The 13,312-nt window shown below is 43.0% G+C and overlaps 1 protein-coding gene across 1 annotated transcript; it reads left to right on the top strand.

Moving 5' to 3' along the window:
* Positions 1-8,054: 8,054 nt before the first annotated feature.
* On the top strand, positions 8,055-10,189 carry LOC121797672 (acyl carrier protein 1, chloroplastic-like). The gene is made up of 4 exons (XM_042196318.1): positions 8,055-8,274; positions 8,932-9,024; positions 9,138-9,260; positions 9,779-10,189. The coding sequence occupies exons 1-4, from the start codon at positions 8,209-8,211 to the stop codon at positions 9,899-9,901; spliced, it is 405 nt and encodes a 134-aa protein (XP_042052252.1). The 5' UTR covers positions 8,055-8,208; the 3' UTR covers positions 9,902-10,189.
* Positions 10,190-13,312: the final 3,123 nt, after the last annotated feature.

The following is a 13,312-nucleotide window of genomic DNA, read 5'->3' as shown; positions in this document are numbered from 1 at the left end:
GTTGTGATAAAATAAAATAAAAATTCCATTCGTTCTAACTAAGTTGAGTCATTTTTTTTTGCACTCGTTTTGAAAAAATCGTAATAAATAGTTAGAGTGGATATATAGTAAAGTAAAAGCGAGAATAATGTGGCGAAGCGTTTTATCTACATTATTCTTGTGTTTACTTTACTATATACCCACTTAATTATTTTTTACGATTTTTTCAAAACGAGTGCAAAAAATAAGTGACTTAACTTTCTTGGGACAGAGGGAGTATTTCATTTGTAACAGAGACTTTTATTTACGGCACGGAGTTTCAAAAATAAACGTATTAAATATTTTATAAAATCAAAACTAAGAAATGTGACGCAAAATTTATGTGGTTTGATCGAGATTGATCTACATCCTCGGATAGAAAACTGAAACTCATATCTTAATCAATAGACAACAACAAACTACGATAAATGAACTTAGACAGATGAATAAAACTCAATACTAACTCTAGCTTGAAGTTTCGATGATCAACTCACTATCTATCTATCTCGCTCTCTTTCTCTTATCCCTTTTGCACTTAGTTTTTTATATGATCCTTGTCACTTGATGAGTGTGTTGGGCCTTTGGTGCCCTTCATAGCAAGAGACTTGCATACATAATTAGATTGCATACATAGTTAGATTAATAGGTCTATTTGACCGATTACGAGATTAAATAGTGCGCATGTTAAACAATTAATTGCATTCAAGAATGCATATAATTCATGCTAAAGTAATTAAAACCTAATTCATGAATTCCTACAGGTTATAATTACGATTTGATTCTCCAAAGAATCATCGATTGCTTTTTACATCTCTATTTGAAATTCTTCGTACTCAACCACAAATCATCTAATCTGTTTTCGAACTCAGATTATGCCATTTCGGTGGGCAAAACTTGTCAGAATAAAAAAGACTTAACTAGAAAAAAAATAGAACTTCGGGTATGTGGAGAACTGAATTTTCTTTCACCACTGAAGGGGGGAGCGAAAATTTATGAGGATTAAGTCATATGTCTCATATTTAGTCTCATTTATATAGAGTTATAGTGAGTCAGATTAAGGATCCATAGAGATTGGACTTGACCCAAGTCTCTTGGTATTTTACTAATTAAATTGAGCCTCAATTTAATACAAGTCCAACAAATATTATTATCAACAACTATAATAATATAATATTGATTGCTCGTTCAATCCAAAATTACTAGTAATTTGTGCTTTTCTCTTTCATCTAGTATTTCCTATGTATAAGATATAAATATACATTTATTAATTGAAGTCTACTATTTGACTTTAATAAATTAATACTCCATCCCTTATTCAAAAAAACAGAAACATTTGAAATGACACGGGTTTTAATGCACAATGGTAAAATAAGTGAGAAAAATTGATAAAGTAAGAGAGAAAAAAAGAAAAATGAGTAAAGTAAGAGAGATGAAAAGAAAAAGTAGTGAAAATAGAGTTAGTGGATTGTAGGGTCCATGTATCCTAAAATAGAAAGATTCTAAAGTTTCTATTTATAGGAACAACCCAAAATAGAAATAGTTGCTATTTTAAAAAAACGGAGTGATAGGAGTAAAGGCTGCCGACTGATTCGAGCACGAGAGATGCTCGGCAAAATGATTCACTGAACACTTACACACCAACGTTTGATAAAATGCCACAAAAAAATAACACTAACTTTGGAAAAGGAAAACTCTAGGCTTTATTATAAACTGGAATGAGAAATAACAAAAGCAAAAGAACTCCTCACAAAGAGGCCTACGAATCGTCCCCAAAATGATCTCCCAAAGATGCTTCTAAATGTCTACTAGAGCTCCTATTTATAGACTAATTGGAAATTCAAATAAACAAAGAAAACAAACTTCCTAACTAAGCTGCCGAGATATTTGCTGCCAAGATATTTGCTGCCGAGATATTTGCGCCCCATCACAACTTCCAAATCTTCCTTGCTATTCTTCCGGATTCGAAGGCCAAACAACCTCCCGACTTCCTCTCTTGTAGACCTGCCACTCCGTATCAACTGCACCGCCCGCCGAAACAGCCTTGTCCTCAAGGCGGAAGTAAGGAAATTGGCCCCGTACATCCGTGACGTCCATCCACGTGGCCTCGTCCACTTCTTGTCCCTCCCATTTGAGCAACACTTGTTGGACTTGCTCTCCGTCGCGTGTAATATGTCGGCGTTTCAGAACGCTCTCCGGCAAGACTGGGGGGTCTGCATCGAACAAGATCTCCGGCAAGTCTTGCTCCGACACCTCCTCGCCGATCGCCTTCTTAAGCAAGGACACATGAAACACTGGGTGGATACGGGAACCGCTGGGCAATGCCAAACGGTAAGCCGTCTTGCCAATTTGCCGCTGTGAACAGAGTGGACTGCCGGTAGGGTCTGAATTTCAAGTATACCAGCTCGCCTATCTCAAACTCCACATCCCGACGGTGTTTGTTTGCCGAGACCGCCATCCTCTGCTGCGCGCGAAGCAAATGGTGCCTCAAGTGGAGCAATGCCTCGTCTCTTGACCTCAGCGACTCCACGACGGTCTGTGCGCGAATCTCCCCGGGTAAATAATTATGTATAGTAGGAGGCGGGCGACCATACACAACCTCGAAGGGAGTGGTGTCGGACGCCGAGTGGGCACTGGTGTTGTAGCAATATTCAGCCCACGCTAACCACTTGCTCCATTGCTTAGGTCGCTCAGAGGAGAAACAACGTAAGTATGTTTGCAAACAGCGATTCAAGACCTCCGTCTGGCCGTCCGTCTCGGGGTGGTAGGCCGGACTCATCCGTAATTTCGTTCCTATTGCCCGGAACAACTCACGCCAGAAAGAACTCAAGAAAACCAGATCACAGTCTGACACAATTGAGCGTGGAATTCCATGAAGTCTCACTACTTCCTTGGTAAATAAGTTGGTCACTTGCTTGGCTGAAAACGGGTGACGAAGGCCCAAGAAATGGGCATACTTTGATAGACGATCAACCACCACGAAAATGCAGTCCATGCCACCCGATTTAGGTAGTCCCGACAAGAAGTCCATGTTGATATCTTCCCAAACGCGCTCCGGAATGGGTAACGGTACTAGCAGCCCGGCCGGTGCTTGGGTGTCCACCTTAAGCTTCTGGCAGGTGGCGCATGCGGCGATGAAATTTGTGATATGCTTCATCATCCCGGGCCAATACACATTCGTCACGATACGCCGGTATGTGCGATATGCCCCAGCGTGGCCGCCCGTTGGGGTAAGGTGATATTCGGCCAAAAGCTTTTGAATCCAAGGCGAGTGAGTGGGCACCACGATACGCCCTTTATAAAGTAAAACGTCGTGGATCAGCTCGTAGTGTAACGGGGCCGGCTTACCCAACGCCAAGTCTGACTTTATTTTCGCCAGTGTCGTGTCTGACCCGATGGAGGCCTGAATCTCGGCCCAATCCGGCCAAGTTGGGCGAGATATTGCGGTGAGTTCGACGGAGTCCTCGTCCCGCCGTGACAATGCGCCGGCCGCGCGATTGAGCTTTCCATCTTTGTACACTATCAAAAATTCATAGCCAAGCAACTTGGCTGCCCAATTCAGCTGCGCCGGCATTAAGAGAGGCTGGGCGAGCAGCTGCCTTAAGCTCCGCTGGTCAGTGTGCACTACGAACCGTCGACCCAGGAGGTACGGGCGCCAATGCTGGATGGCCAAGACCAAAGCCATCAGTTCATTTTCATACGCCGATTTTGCAAGCCTTCGTGTGGACAAGGTCTTGCTGAAATACGCCACCGGTTGTCGATTCTGCATTAGGACTGCCCCCAACCCGCGGCCGGATGCATCGCATTCGATCACGAAGTCTTGTGAGAAATCCGCCATTCGAAGCAGGGGAGCCGTCGTCAAAGCCTTTTTTAGTGCAGTGAAAGCCAACTCCGCATCGGCCGACCAACTCCATGTCTTTTTGGGTGCCTCCTGCCCGGCCTTCTTAAGCAAGGAAGTGAGTGGAGCTGCAATCTTGCCATAATCCCGAATGAATCGTCTGTAATATCCGGTTAGCCCGAGGAAACCCTTCACGCCTTTAAGAGAGGTTGGTTTCGGCCAACGCACCACGGCGGCTACCTTGGTCGGATCCATGCTTACACCCTCGGAAGAGACGACGTGGCCTAGGTACTCCACACTTTCACGACCCAAAAGGCATTTCTTAGGATTCACGACGAGGGAATGAGCCTCCAGTACCTCAAAAACTAGTCGAAGGTGGCTCATATGGGCGTCCCAGGAGGTGCTATAGACGAGAATATCGTCAAAGAAGACGAGGACGAATTTCCGTAGGAAAGGCCGAAAGATGTCATTCATGAGGCTCTGAAATGTGGCGGGGGCATTGGTGAGACCGAACGGCATGACAATGAATTCGTAGTGGCCGGAGTGCGTACGAAATGCTGTTTTGGGCACGTCGGCTGGGGCCACACGAATTTGATGGTAACCGGCCTTGAGATCCAATTTGCTAAACCAACATAACCCATGTAACTCATCCAATAATTCCTGAATAATCGGGATAGGGTACTTATCCGGCACTGTACGTTTGTTTAGTTCGCGGTAGTTGACGCAAAATCGCCATGAGCCGTCCTTTTTCCGGACGAGGAGGACCGGGCTGGAGTAAGGGCTCGTGCTAGTTTGAATGATGCCCGAGGCCAGCATCTCCGTGACGAGTCGCTCCATTTCGTCTTTCTGCAGATGGTTGTATCGATACGTCCGGACTGAGACAGGCTGAGCGTCTGGCTGGAGCGGGATCTGGTGGTCCGTGCGGCGTGCTGGCGGTAGTCCGGTGGCTGGGCGGGTGACCTGCGGAAATTGGGCCACGACCCGCTGGATTTGGGAACGGGCAGCTGCTGTGAGCGAGTCGCTCAGGCCGAATTCATCATTGGTCGTGCCAGTCTCCATCGATCGCAGGACCCAACACGAGTCTCCTGCCTCCAATTGGTGAATGTCGTGGGACGAACAAGCTCGGCGAGTAAGAGTGGGGTCGCCCTGGATCGTCAATGGGAGGCCATTGATTGAGAACTTCATGGTCAAACGCTGCCAATTTGCCTTGACATCGCCCAAAGAGGCCAACCATGTGATTCCCAAAATGACGTCAATGCTGCGTAGAGGAAAAACGTAGCAGGAGAGTTGGAAGACCTCGGATGCCAGTTGCAGAGGTACGACGTGGCATATCCCTGCCGCCCGAACCCTTGACCCATCGCCGAGCATCACGGAGTAGGGCGTTGTTGGAGTCAATGGTAACTGCAGTAGGGTGGCGAGGTGGTCTGAGATAAAACAATGGCTTGCCCCACTATCCACCATAACCTTCACCTTGTGGTCGCCTATTGCTCCGAACAGTTTCAGAGTATAGGATGAGTCGAGGCCGTTGGACGAGAGTTCTGAGAGTTGTAGTTCTACTTCTGAGTCTTGATCAAGGAGGTCGTCCGAGTGTGGGCCCTCGAGCGCAGCTTCCTCGTCATCCCAGAAGAGTACATTCAGGGTTTTTGGGGGGCACCGATGGGCGGGGCCGAACTTTAGGCCACATCTGAAACAAGTGCCCGCGGCGATGTGCTTCCTATACTCTTCCGATGAAATACTCCTGAAGCGTTTGGACACCGGGTGGGAGGACCCGGTGGACGAGAAGTGAGAGGGGGAGTTCGAGTCCCCTTTGGAGAATGAGCGTCTCTGCTGACCCGTATAGTTGGTTGGGGCTGACCGCGGAGGGGGCTGGGACGCTAACATGTCGATATCCAAGGCCAGTTCGACGGCGTCCTCATATGACGTAATCTTGGCGGCCTTCATTTGGAGGCGGACTTCAGGGCGGAGGGCTGCCATAAAGAATCCGAGATACTGGTGGCAAGCTATATCCGGTACTTGCGCGAGGCGCTTCATCAGCTCCCGTGCGAACCGAGCCCAGGACAGGTCTGGAACCCGTTTCCGCAGCAGCTGATACCAGGGAAGGGCGGCGCCCGCTAGGGCCACCATGGCCACGCCCATCCGCTACTCCGGCGCCGTATCTGAAATCAAGAAATATTGCTCCGCCCTTGCTAGCCACACGAGGGCGTCAGTGCCATCGAAAGTTGGCATAGGGGACGTTGAATTGTTGCCAGCTGAGACCGACTTTGATTCTCGATTTTCAGAGGAAGCGTCGTCCTCCGGTGGTACTTTGGAACCGGGAGTGAGGGATGCGAAACCCGCTCGCATCTCGACTAGTAAGGAGTCGAGTTTTGATTCCAACGCCGTGACTCGCTCATCCTTCCGTTGGCACTGGGCTTTGAGCTCCTCGGTAGCCTTCTCCACACCGTCGAGGCGTGAATCGCCCCTAGAGTTCACCATCGTTCACCGCACCAATTGATAGGAGTAAAGGCTGCCGACTGATTCGAGCACGAGAGATGCTCGGCGAAATGATTCACTGAACACTTACACACTAACGTTTGATAAAATGCCACAAAGAAATAACACTAACTTTGGAAAAGGAAAACTCTAGGCTTTATTATAAACTGGAATGAGAAATAACAAAAGCAAAAGAACTCCTCACAAATAGGCCTACGAGCTGAAATCGTCCCCAAAATGATCTCCCAAAGATGCTTCTAAATGTCCACTAGAGCTCCTATTTATAGACTAATTGGAAATTCAAATAAACAAAGAAAACAAACTTCCTAACTAAGCTGCCGAGATATTTGCTGCCGAGATATTTGCGCCCCATCACAACTTCCAAATCTTCCTTGCTATTCTTCCGGATTCGAAGGCCAAACAACCTCCCGACTTCCTCTCTTGTAGACCTGCCACTCCGTATCACGGAGGGAGTAGTGTCTTTTTTTCAAGAATTGTCTAGTTCATAATCTTTAATTATTATTCTGAAACAAATTCAAACCTGTCAAGTTTCTGAATAATAAAACTTTTTGAAACACATCTTCAAGATATTAATATCAAACTGGACTCACTCAACACACGATAGTAGTTATGCACTACGATATTGCATTATTGCTACATAATGATATAGTTATATATAGAATGACATGTTTGTATTATAGAATGACATAATTATTGAAGGGCATGTTTTAAATATCGTGCTGTTAATGAGTTCTTGTTATACAATGGTAGCACGCTGGGTTTGTATTTTAATTAAGATTTTTCTTTAAAGGTCATGTTAAAATTAAACTAATCATTTTGAATTGTTATTAAATTTACATGATAATAATGTAATGCACACAATTTGTCAATTCTATGTATAATTACTAATTAGCACTTCACGAACACCTTCACAAACATAAGGGGTATTTTGCTATTGTTATTTAGCTCTTATTTAAAAGGTGAAATGTATTTTCATAAATTCTAACAAACATTTTAGCTGTGACAAATTTCGAATACTTTAATAACGACTCATGGATTGATATACTAAGTTTTTTTTTTACTGAAATGCCCATTATGTCACCAACGTATAAATCTCCTTTTAAACTACTCGAAGTTAGCTGTCATTGTAGACATATGTTGGAATATTTATTTTATTCCCCTTGTATTAGTTGTATATGCTCCTAGAGATACACGTTTAACCAAAAGAATTAACATTCGTACGTATCGATTTTTATAGGTATCAAAAATTTAAAATGATGACATGTTATTCCACCGTCATCGTCTAGAACACCATAACACATATTACTCCTTTTGTCTAAATATAAATGTAACATTTTCCATCTCAATTTGTTTACAAAGATGTCATATATCTTGAATTTTTTTTGTCTCACATTAATATACAATATAAAATATAATTTGTTTAACAAAGATGTTTGAATATTTTTTTGTCCCACTTAACATAGTAAACCATATGTTCTAAAATCATGTGTCATCACCAAGTGTCCGCAGGGGCGTAGCGCAGTTGGCAACGGAGAGACAGATCTTATTGCAATGTGTCATCAACAAGTGTGACATGGAAGGACTATTATAATTTTTTTGAATTCAAACCTATGCTTATAAATTTCTTGATGACAGGTGAAACAAAAAATACTAATTCCAACCTAAAACCCAACAACCAAACAAAGCCCATATCGATACAATCGAACAGAGCCAGCTGCTAATTCTAATTAAACAGTCTCATCCATATTAATCACAACTATCTATACACATTTATAATCTCACGCTTAACACTCTTCGTGCTCTTGGCCACCCCTCCCTCTTTCTCTCAAATTTCAGATCCATTCTCTTTGATCCCATAAAAAATGGCCTCTGTTACTGCTTCCAGTGTTAAGTTCTCATCGGTTTCTTGCCTAATCAAGCAAAATCAGGTTAAATTCTCATCGATTCTATTAGTTTGTACGAGTTTTTTTTTTCTGTTAATAGGTTGCATTTTATAAAACTATGGGAGTATTTTTTTTATTGGTGATATGTGCTAGGAATATATGAGATCTTGAAGCGACAAAATCTGATCTGTGCCTATTACCAGAGTTATTGTAAATTTGCAACGAATAGTATGACATCGTTGAGTATTTTTGTAAAAAAATGGATCTTTATAATGAGTTTGATATTGACCTTTTCAGTGTTAACTTATCGATCCATCGCCTTTTCTTTTGCCTTTACTATCTATTGGTTTATAGGTTAGAAAGAAATAAATTTTAAGAAAGGGGCTTAAGCTTCTTGACTTTGGCCTTCAGATCTAGCACTTTTAAGCTTGAAGATGTGCAAATTGATTATTTTTAGGATTTTGACTTCGATGCCTAATGTTTGAGTGCATGTGTGTGTTTTGTCTAGTTGCTTGTTTAAACTGTCTAGAATTATTTTTTGATATAACTTTGAGCATGATTTGAATGAGCTTTTACAAGAATTATGAAATAAATATATTTAACAAAAGAATGTCGAATTCAATAATTTCTTTCAATTAGTTTGCTTGTTCCTAAGCGGGAATTGAATCTCGATTTCCCCTGATTTTGTTGCATTTTCTTCAGCTTTCAAATCTGAAGAAAGCTTCACTGTCATTCACCGGGAATGGCTTCCAATCTCGCAGATTGCCTGTTCTTCGCTTCCGTGTTGCATGTGCTGTAAGTATTTTTTTGTCATCTATTGCTTCTAGACATATCTGCTTTCCCTTAGCGTCTGTTTGTAGCCAAGCTTGATGATATTACAAATAATTTCGGATTGTTCTATGGTGCAGGCCAAACCAGAGACCGTAATGAAAGTAGTAGACATAGTGAGGAAACAGCTGGCTCTTCCTGAAGATCGTGATGTCTGTGGAGAATCAAAATTTTCTGTACTCGGTGCTGACTCTCTTGACACGGTAAAGTCTCTTCCGTTACAACTATTGAGTGTTATGAAGTGTTTGTTGCTTCCTAATCTCTTCGCGTTATGATAACAAAAAAACCTTTTTTCTCTGGTCCACTTTTAGCTATTGTTAAGCATTTTGCCTACATTCCTTGATCCCATAGATGGTTTGGCATTTGAAAAGTTTTAGTTATTGTGTATAGAGATATCTTTTACTCCTTCAGTATGTTATGTGAACTGCATTTGCCATTAAATTCATTGTGTATAGAGATATCTTTTACTTCTTCAGTTGATACAAGAATGGTTGCATCAATTTTTCTATCATCTAATTTTGTTTATGGGCATTCCCTGTTTTTCAAATTACATTCTTCCTTTCTGATTGCTTGAGCAATAGTAGTGAAATGAATATGATCTTCTTACATTTTACATTTATTCATTTGCAACGTCTATGTTACATAGTACTAATTGATATATTTCTCAGTAAAAAACAACAAATCAATATCTTTTCCAATAATTGTTTAAACGTCCGTTCAGGTTGAGATTGTGATGGGACTCGAGGAGGAGTTTGGAATCTGTGTGGAGGAAGAGAGCGCCCAGAGCATCAGCACTGTCCAAGAAGCAGCTGATCTCATTGAGGAGCTCTTGGAAAAGAAATGAAGAACCATATAATTTCGATGAATGTTTGTTGCTGCAATCGGACGACCAACCCTCACCTTGAGTTCTTTGGTGCTGGTATTTTTGTTTATGCTGAAGCATGTAGCTCGTCTTTGTTGTTTGGATTCTAGTATTTATTTTTAACTGAGTTTCTCTTTTCTCTTCCTACCTTTTTTGCTTTGTCATAGTATATGTCAAGGAATTGGTGTCCGACTGTAAATCATGTATGGGTCTAAAATTTCTGATGAACCTATGAATTGAGTTTCAAATAATTAGCTTCATTGATGTGTCGTTCTAGTTTGCAGAAAAATTGTTCCATTTATCTAAGTGCAGGTCCTAAGTTCACTTATTAGAATTTATGGTTTGCAAAATAAATGATTTTACACTTACGGACTAGTGTTTACATTTTCTTCAACTTCGGTTTCACGTGATTAATTTTATTAATTTCAACATTTGTTTATATATATGTACTACTCCTATATGTTAATTATGATCCATTATATTTTAATTTAAAAATAGATCTGATAAAGTAACGAATTTGATGGTTAGAGTCAGACACGAGTGATACAGAAAAATATGTTGGACATTGATGTGAGCCAAAATAAAAGCACTCTAATCAGATGTCAAAATATTAGATGTAAGGGCACCCACGATGGAGCGCCCGATGGCGGCCATCGTCCTCGGGCGCGGACGATGCCTCCATTGTGGGTGCCCGTCATCGTCCGCGCTCTACGCCCACGCCCGATGCATCGTCCGCGGAAAAAGCGCGACGATGGCCTATCGTCTGCGCCATCGGGCGCCCTATTGTGGGCTCGGCGGACGATGGGCGCAGACGATGGCATGCGTTTTTTATTTTTTGTATAAATACCCCTACCCACCTTCATTTGTAACATTTCATTTCACGATTCCACTCTCGAAACTCACATTTACTACGAAATGGATTCAAGTCCCAATAGTCCGATGTTTGGTGAGGCGCGTTGGCCTGGTACAGAACCCGACGAATATTGGCCGTTCGACGCCAACACGCAGTACGATCCCGAATTCAGTACGGAATCGTACGGTTTGGATGACATGGAGCCGTCAACCTGTTCGCGGCGGAGTACGAGAAGTGCTCGAGGGAGCAGGGGAGCGGCGAGAGCTTGAGCGACGTGCACACTAAAGCGCTGTTGTCGTACCAGTCCCTGTACGGCGACTTCAAGCATGAGGCCATCTGGGCGCTCTTGAGGGTCAAGCAGAAGTTACAAGACGGGATTCTGCACACCAGTGCGACAAAGAGGACGAAGACCACCGGAGCTGGTGGTTACACGAGCAGCGAAAGCGGAACTCGTCCGGTGGACCTCAACCGGACGTACAAGGACATTGAGAGTTCCGGCACACCGATGTCCTCCCTGCGTCCCATAGGCGTCAAGGCTGCGAAGGCAAAGGGGAAGGCGGCGGCGACATCATCCTCGACCGCCGCCGCCCCATCGGTGATCCCGGTCCCGACCCCGACCCCGAGCCGGACGGCCGCCGCGTATGAGTCGTTGGCAACAACCTCGATGGCAAAAACGTTGTTGCAGACGCACAAGGCCCTCAAGAAGTGTACGGACCCCCGCCGAAGCTGAATATCTCCAGGGGTTGATCGATGAGCTGCGCTGGAAGTTGGGAATTGCGTAGATTAGCCAACTTGAATCGTGTAACTTTTGTGTAATTAATGCAATCTTTGCCGGTTTTTAGTTACTCGTTCTGTTTTTTAATTAGTTTGCATTATATATTTGAAAATATTTAAATTAATTAACAAAATAATAGTAAAACATATAGGGCGTGCCTTAGGGCCCCATTGCAGGTGGGGGGTAGGATGATAAAACTGATGATGTGGCGCGCGCCTTAGGGCGCCCATTGTGGATGGCCTAAGAGCATCTCCAATAACCGGCGTCACCACCGCGACGCCGATTTTTCGCCGACGCCGGTTTGACGCCGAACCATTGGAACCGGCGTCGGCGAAATCGGCGTCAAAATCGGCGTCGCCATGCCGATTCCCGCGCTGACGCCGGTTCCGACGCCGATCCTCACGGGCGCCATTGTGCGTCCCGGATCGGCGCCAAACCGGCGTCGGATTAAAATTTTTTTTTTCGAAAACACTATATATAATGTCGACTGCATTGCTGATATAATGTACGCCTGTATTATCATGCACAACATGATCGTCGAAGATGAAGGTGTACAACTGACTGATTGGGCCACCGACGATAATGAAGGAGGTCCAAGCCACGGCGTCACCACCGCCAACGTACGAGGTGGGGTACCGCACGATGAAGAAGCCCTCCTCCAAGCACATGCCGACATGCGTCAGACGGAGGCTCATATTCGACTGCAAAAGGATTTAGTTGAAGAGTTGTGGGCGCGGAGGATTGCAAGGCGTTAGTTTTTATGCAAATTTATGTAATTTTTTAAATGTAATTTTTTTAATTATTGTACTTTTTTTTTAAATTAATGTACTTTTTAAATTTTATTATTATTATTTGAATTTTCCGTATTTGTCTCGTAAATTAAATTCCGTATGTTGATACGAGTGTAAATTAATTTATATAATTGTTATTAGTGATGTGGATAGGTAGTGTGAATGCTATGTGAGGGCTATTTGATGTCCAGTTGATGTGGCAGGAGAATTGTAGTGCTGATGATGTGGCAGTGTGAAGGCTATTTGAGGGCTATTTGACGTCCTAACCTATTGGAGATGCTCTAATGTAACTAACAAACGCAATATGGAGACACTCAATTTCAAAGATGAGTTCACAGATATGTAAAGACAACTTTTATGTATGTAAAAGAATTCAACGAAGAAAATTACTCCCTTTTAATGTAAAGGCATAAATGTTTGTGCATATGGAGTAATGTAATTACAAATGATGAAAATTTGAAAAGGTGGCTAATTATCTTTTGACATTTCTTACCACAAGACAAAAAGTCAGGTCACAATGGCACCAAAAGAGAAGACTTATTACACCAAAAGAAGTTTACATATTTAAAATGACGAACATATCCTTTCTCCAACTATAGTCTATAAATATGCCCAATCTTCTCTCTTCTTCCATCCACCTTCTTTTCATATTTTCTTTTTTATTTCATCAAAACACGTCGCCATGCTGTTAATTTTCTCCTCTAAAGGTGCATTTTGTCGGAGTTGATGATCCCTTCTTAATTAGCCGGTGGCATCCACGACATTCCTCACGAGTTACCTTGTTGGTGGCTATGCCGAGCCTCTTGTAGACTCGCATTTTGTCGGAGTTGATGATCTCATCCTTCAAATTGGGCTGCTTATCTGACTTGGTGGCCTGATTTTAACGGAGAGATCGTCAATTCTGACAAACTGCAGGTCTACTAGAGCATTGAAAAGACATGTCGCATTTACATCTTTTTCTTCCTATAGTGGGC

Source organism: Salvia splendens, chromosome 4 (genome assembly GCF_004379255.2).
Source record: "Salvia splendens isolate huo1 chromosome 4, SspV2, whole genome shotgun sequence".
NCBI classification, from domain to species: domain Eukaryota; kingdom Viridiplantae; phylum Streptophyta; class Magnoliopsida; order Lamiales; family Lamiaceae; genus Salvia; species Salvia splendens.
This window is presented reverse-complemented; position numbering and strand designations above follow the sequence as displayed.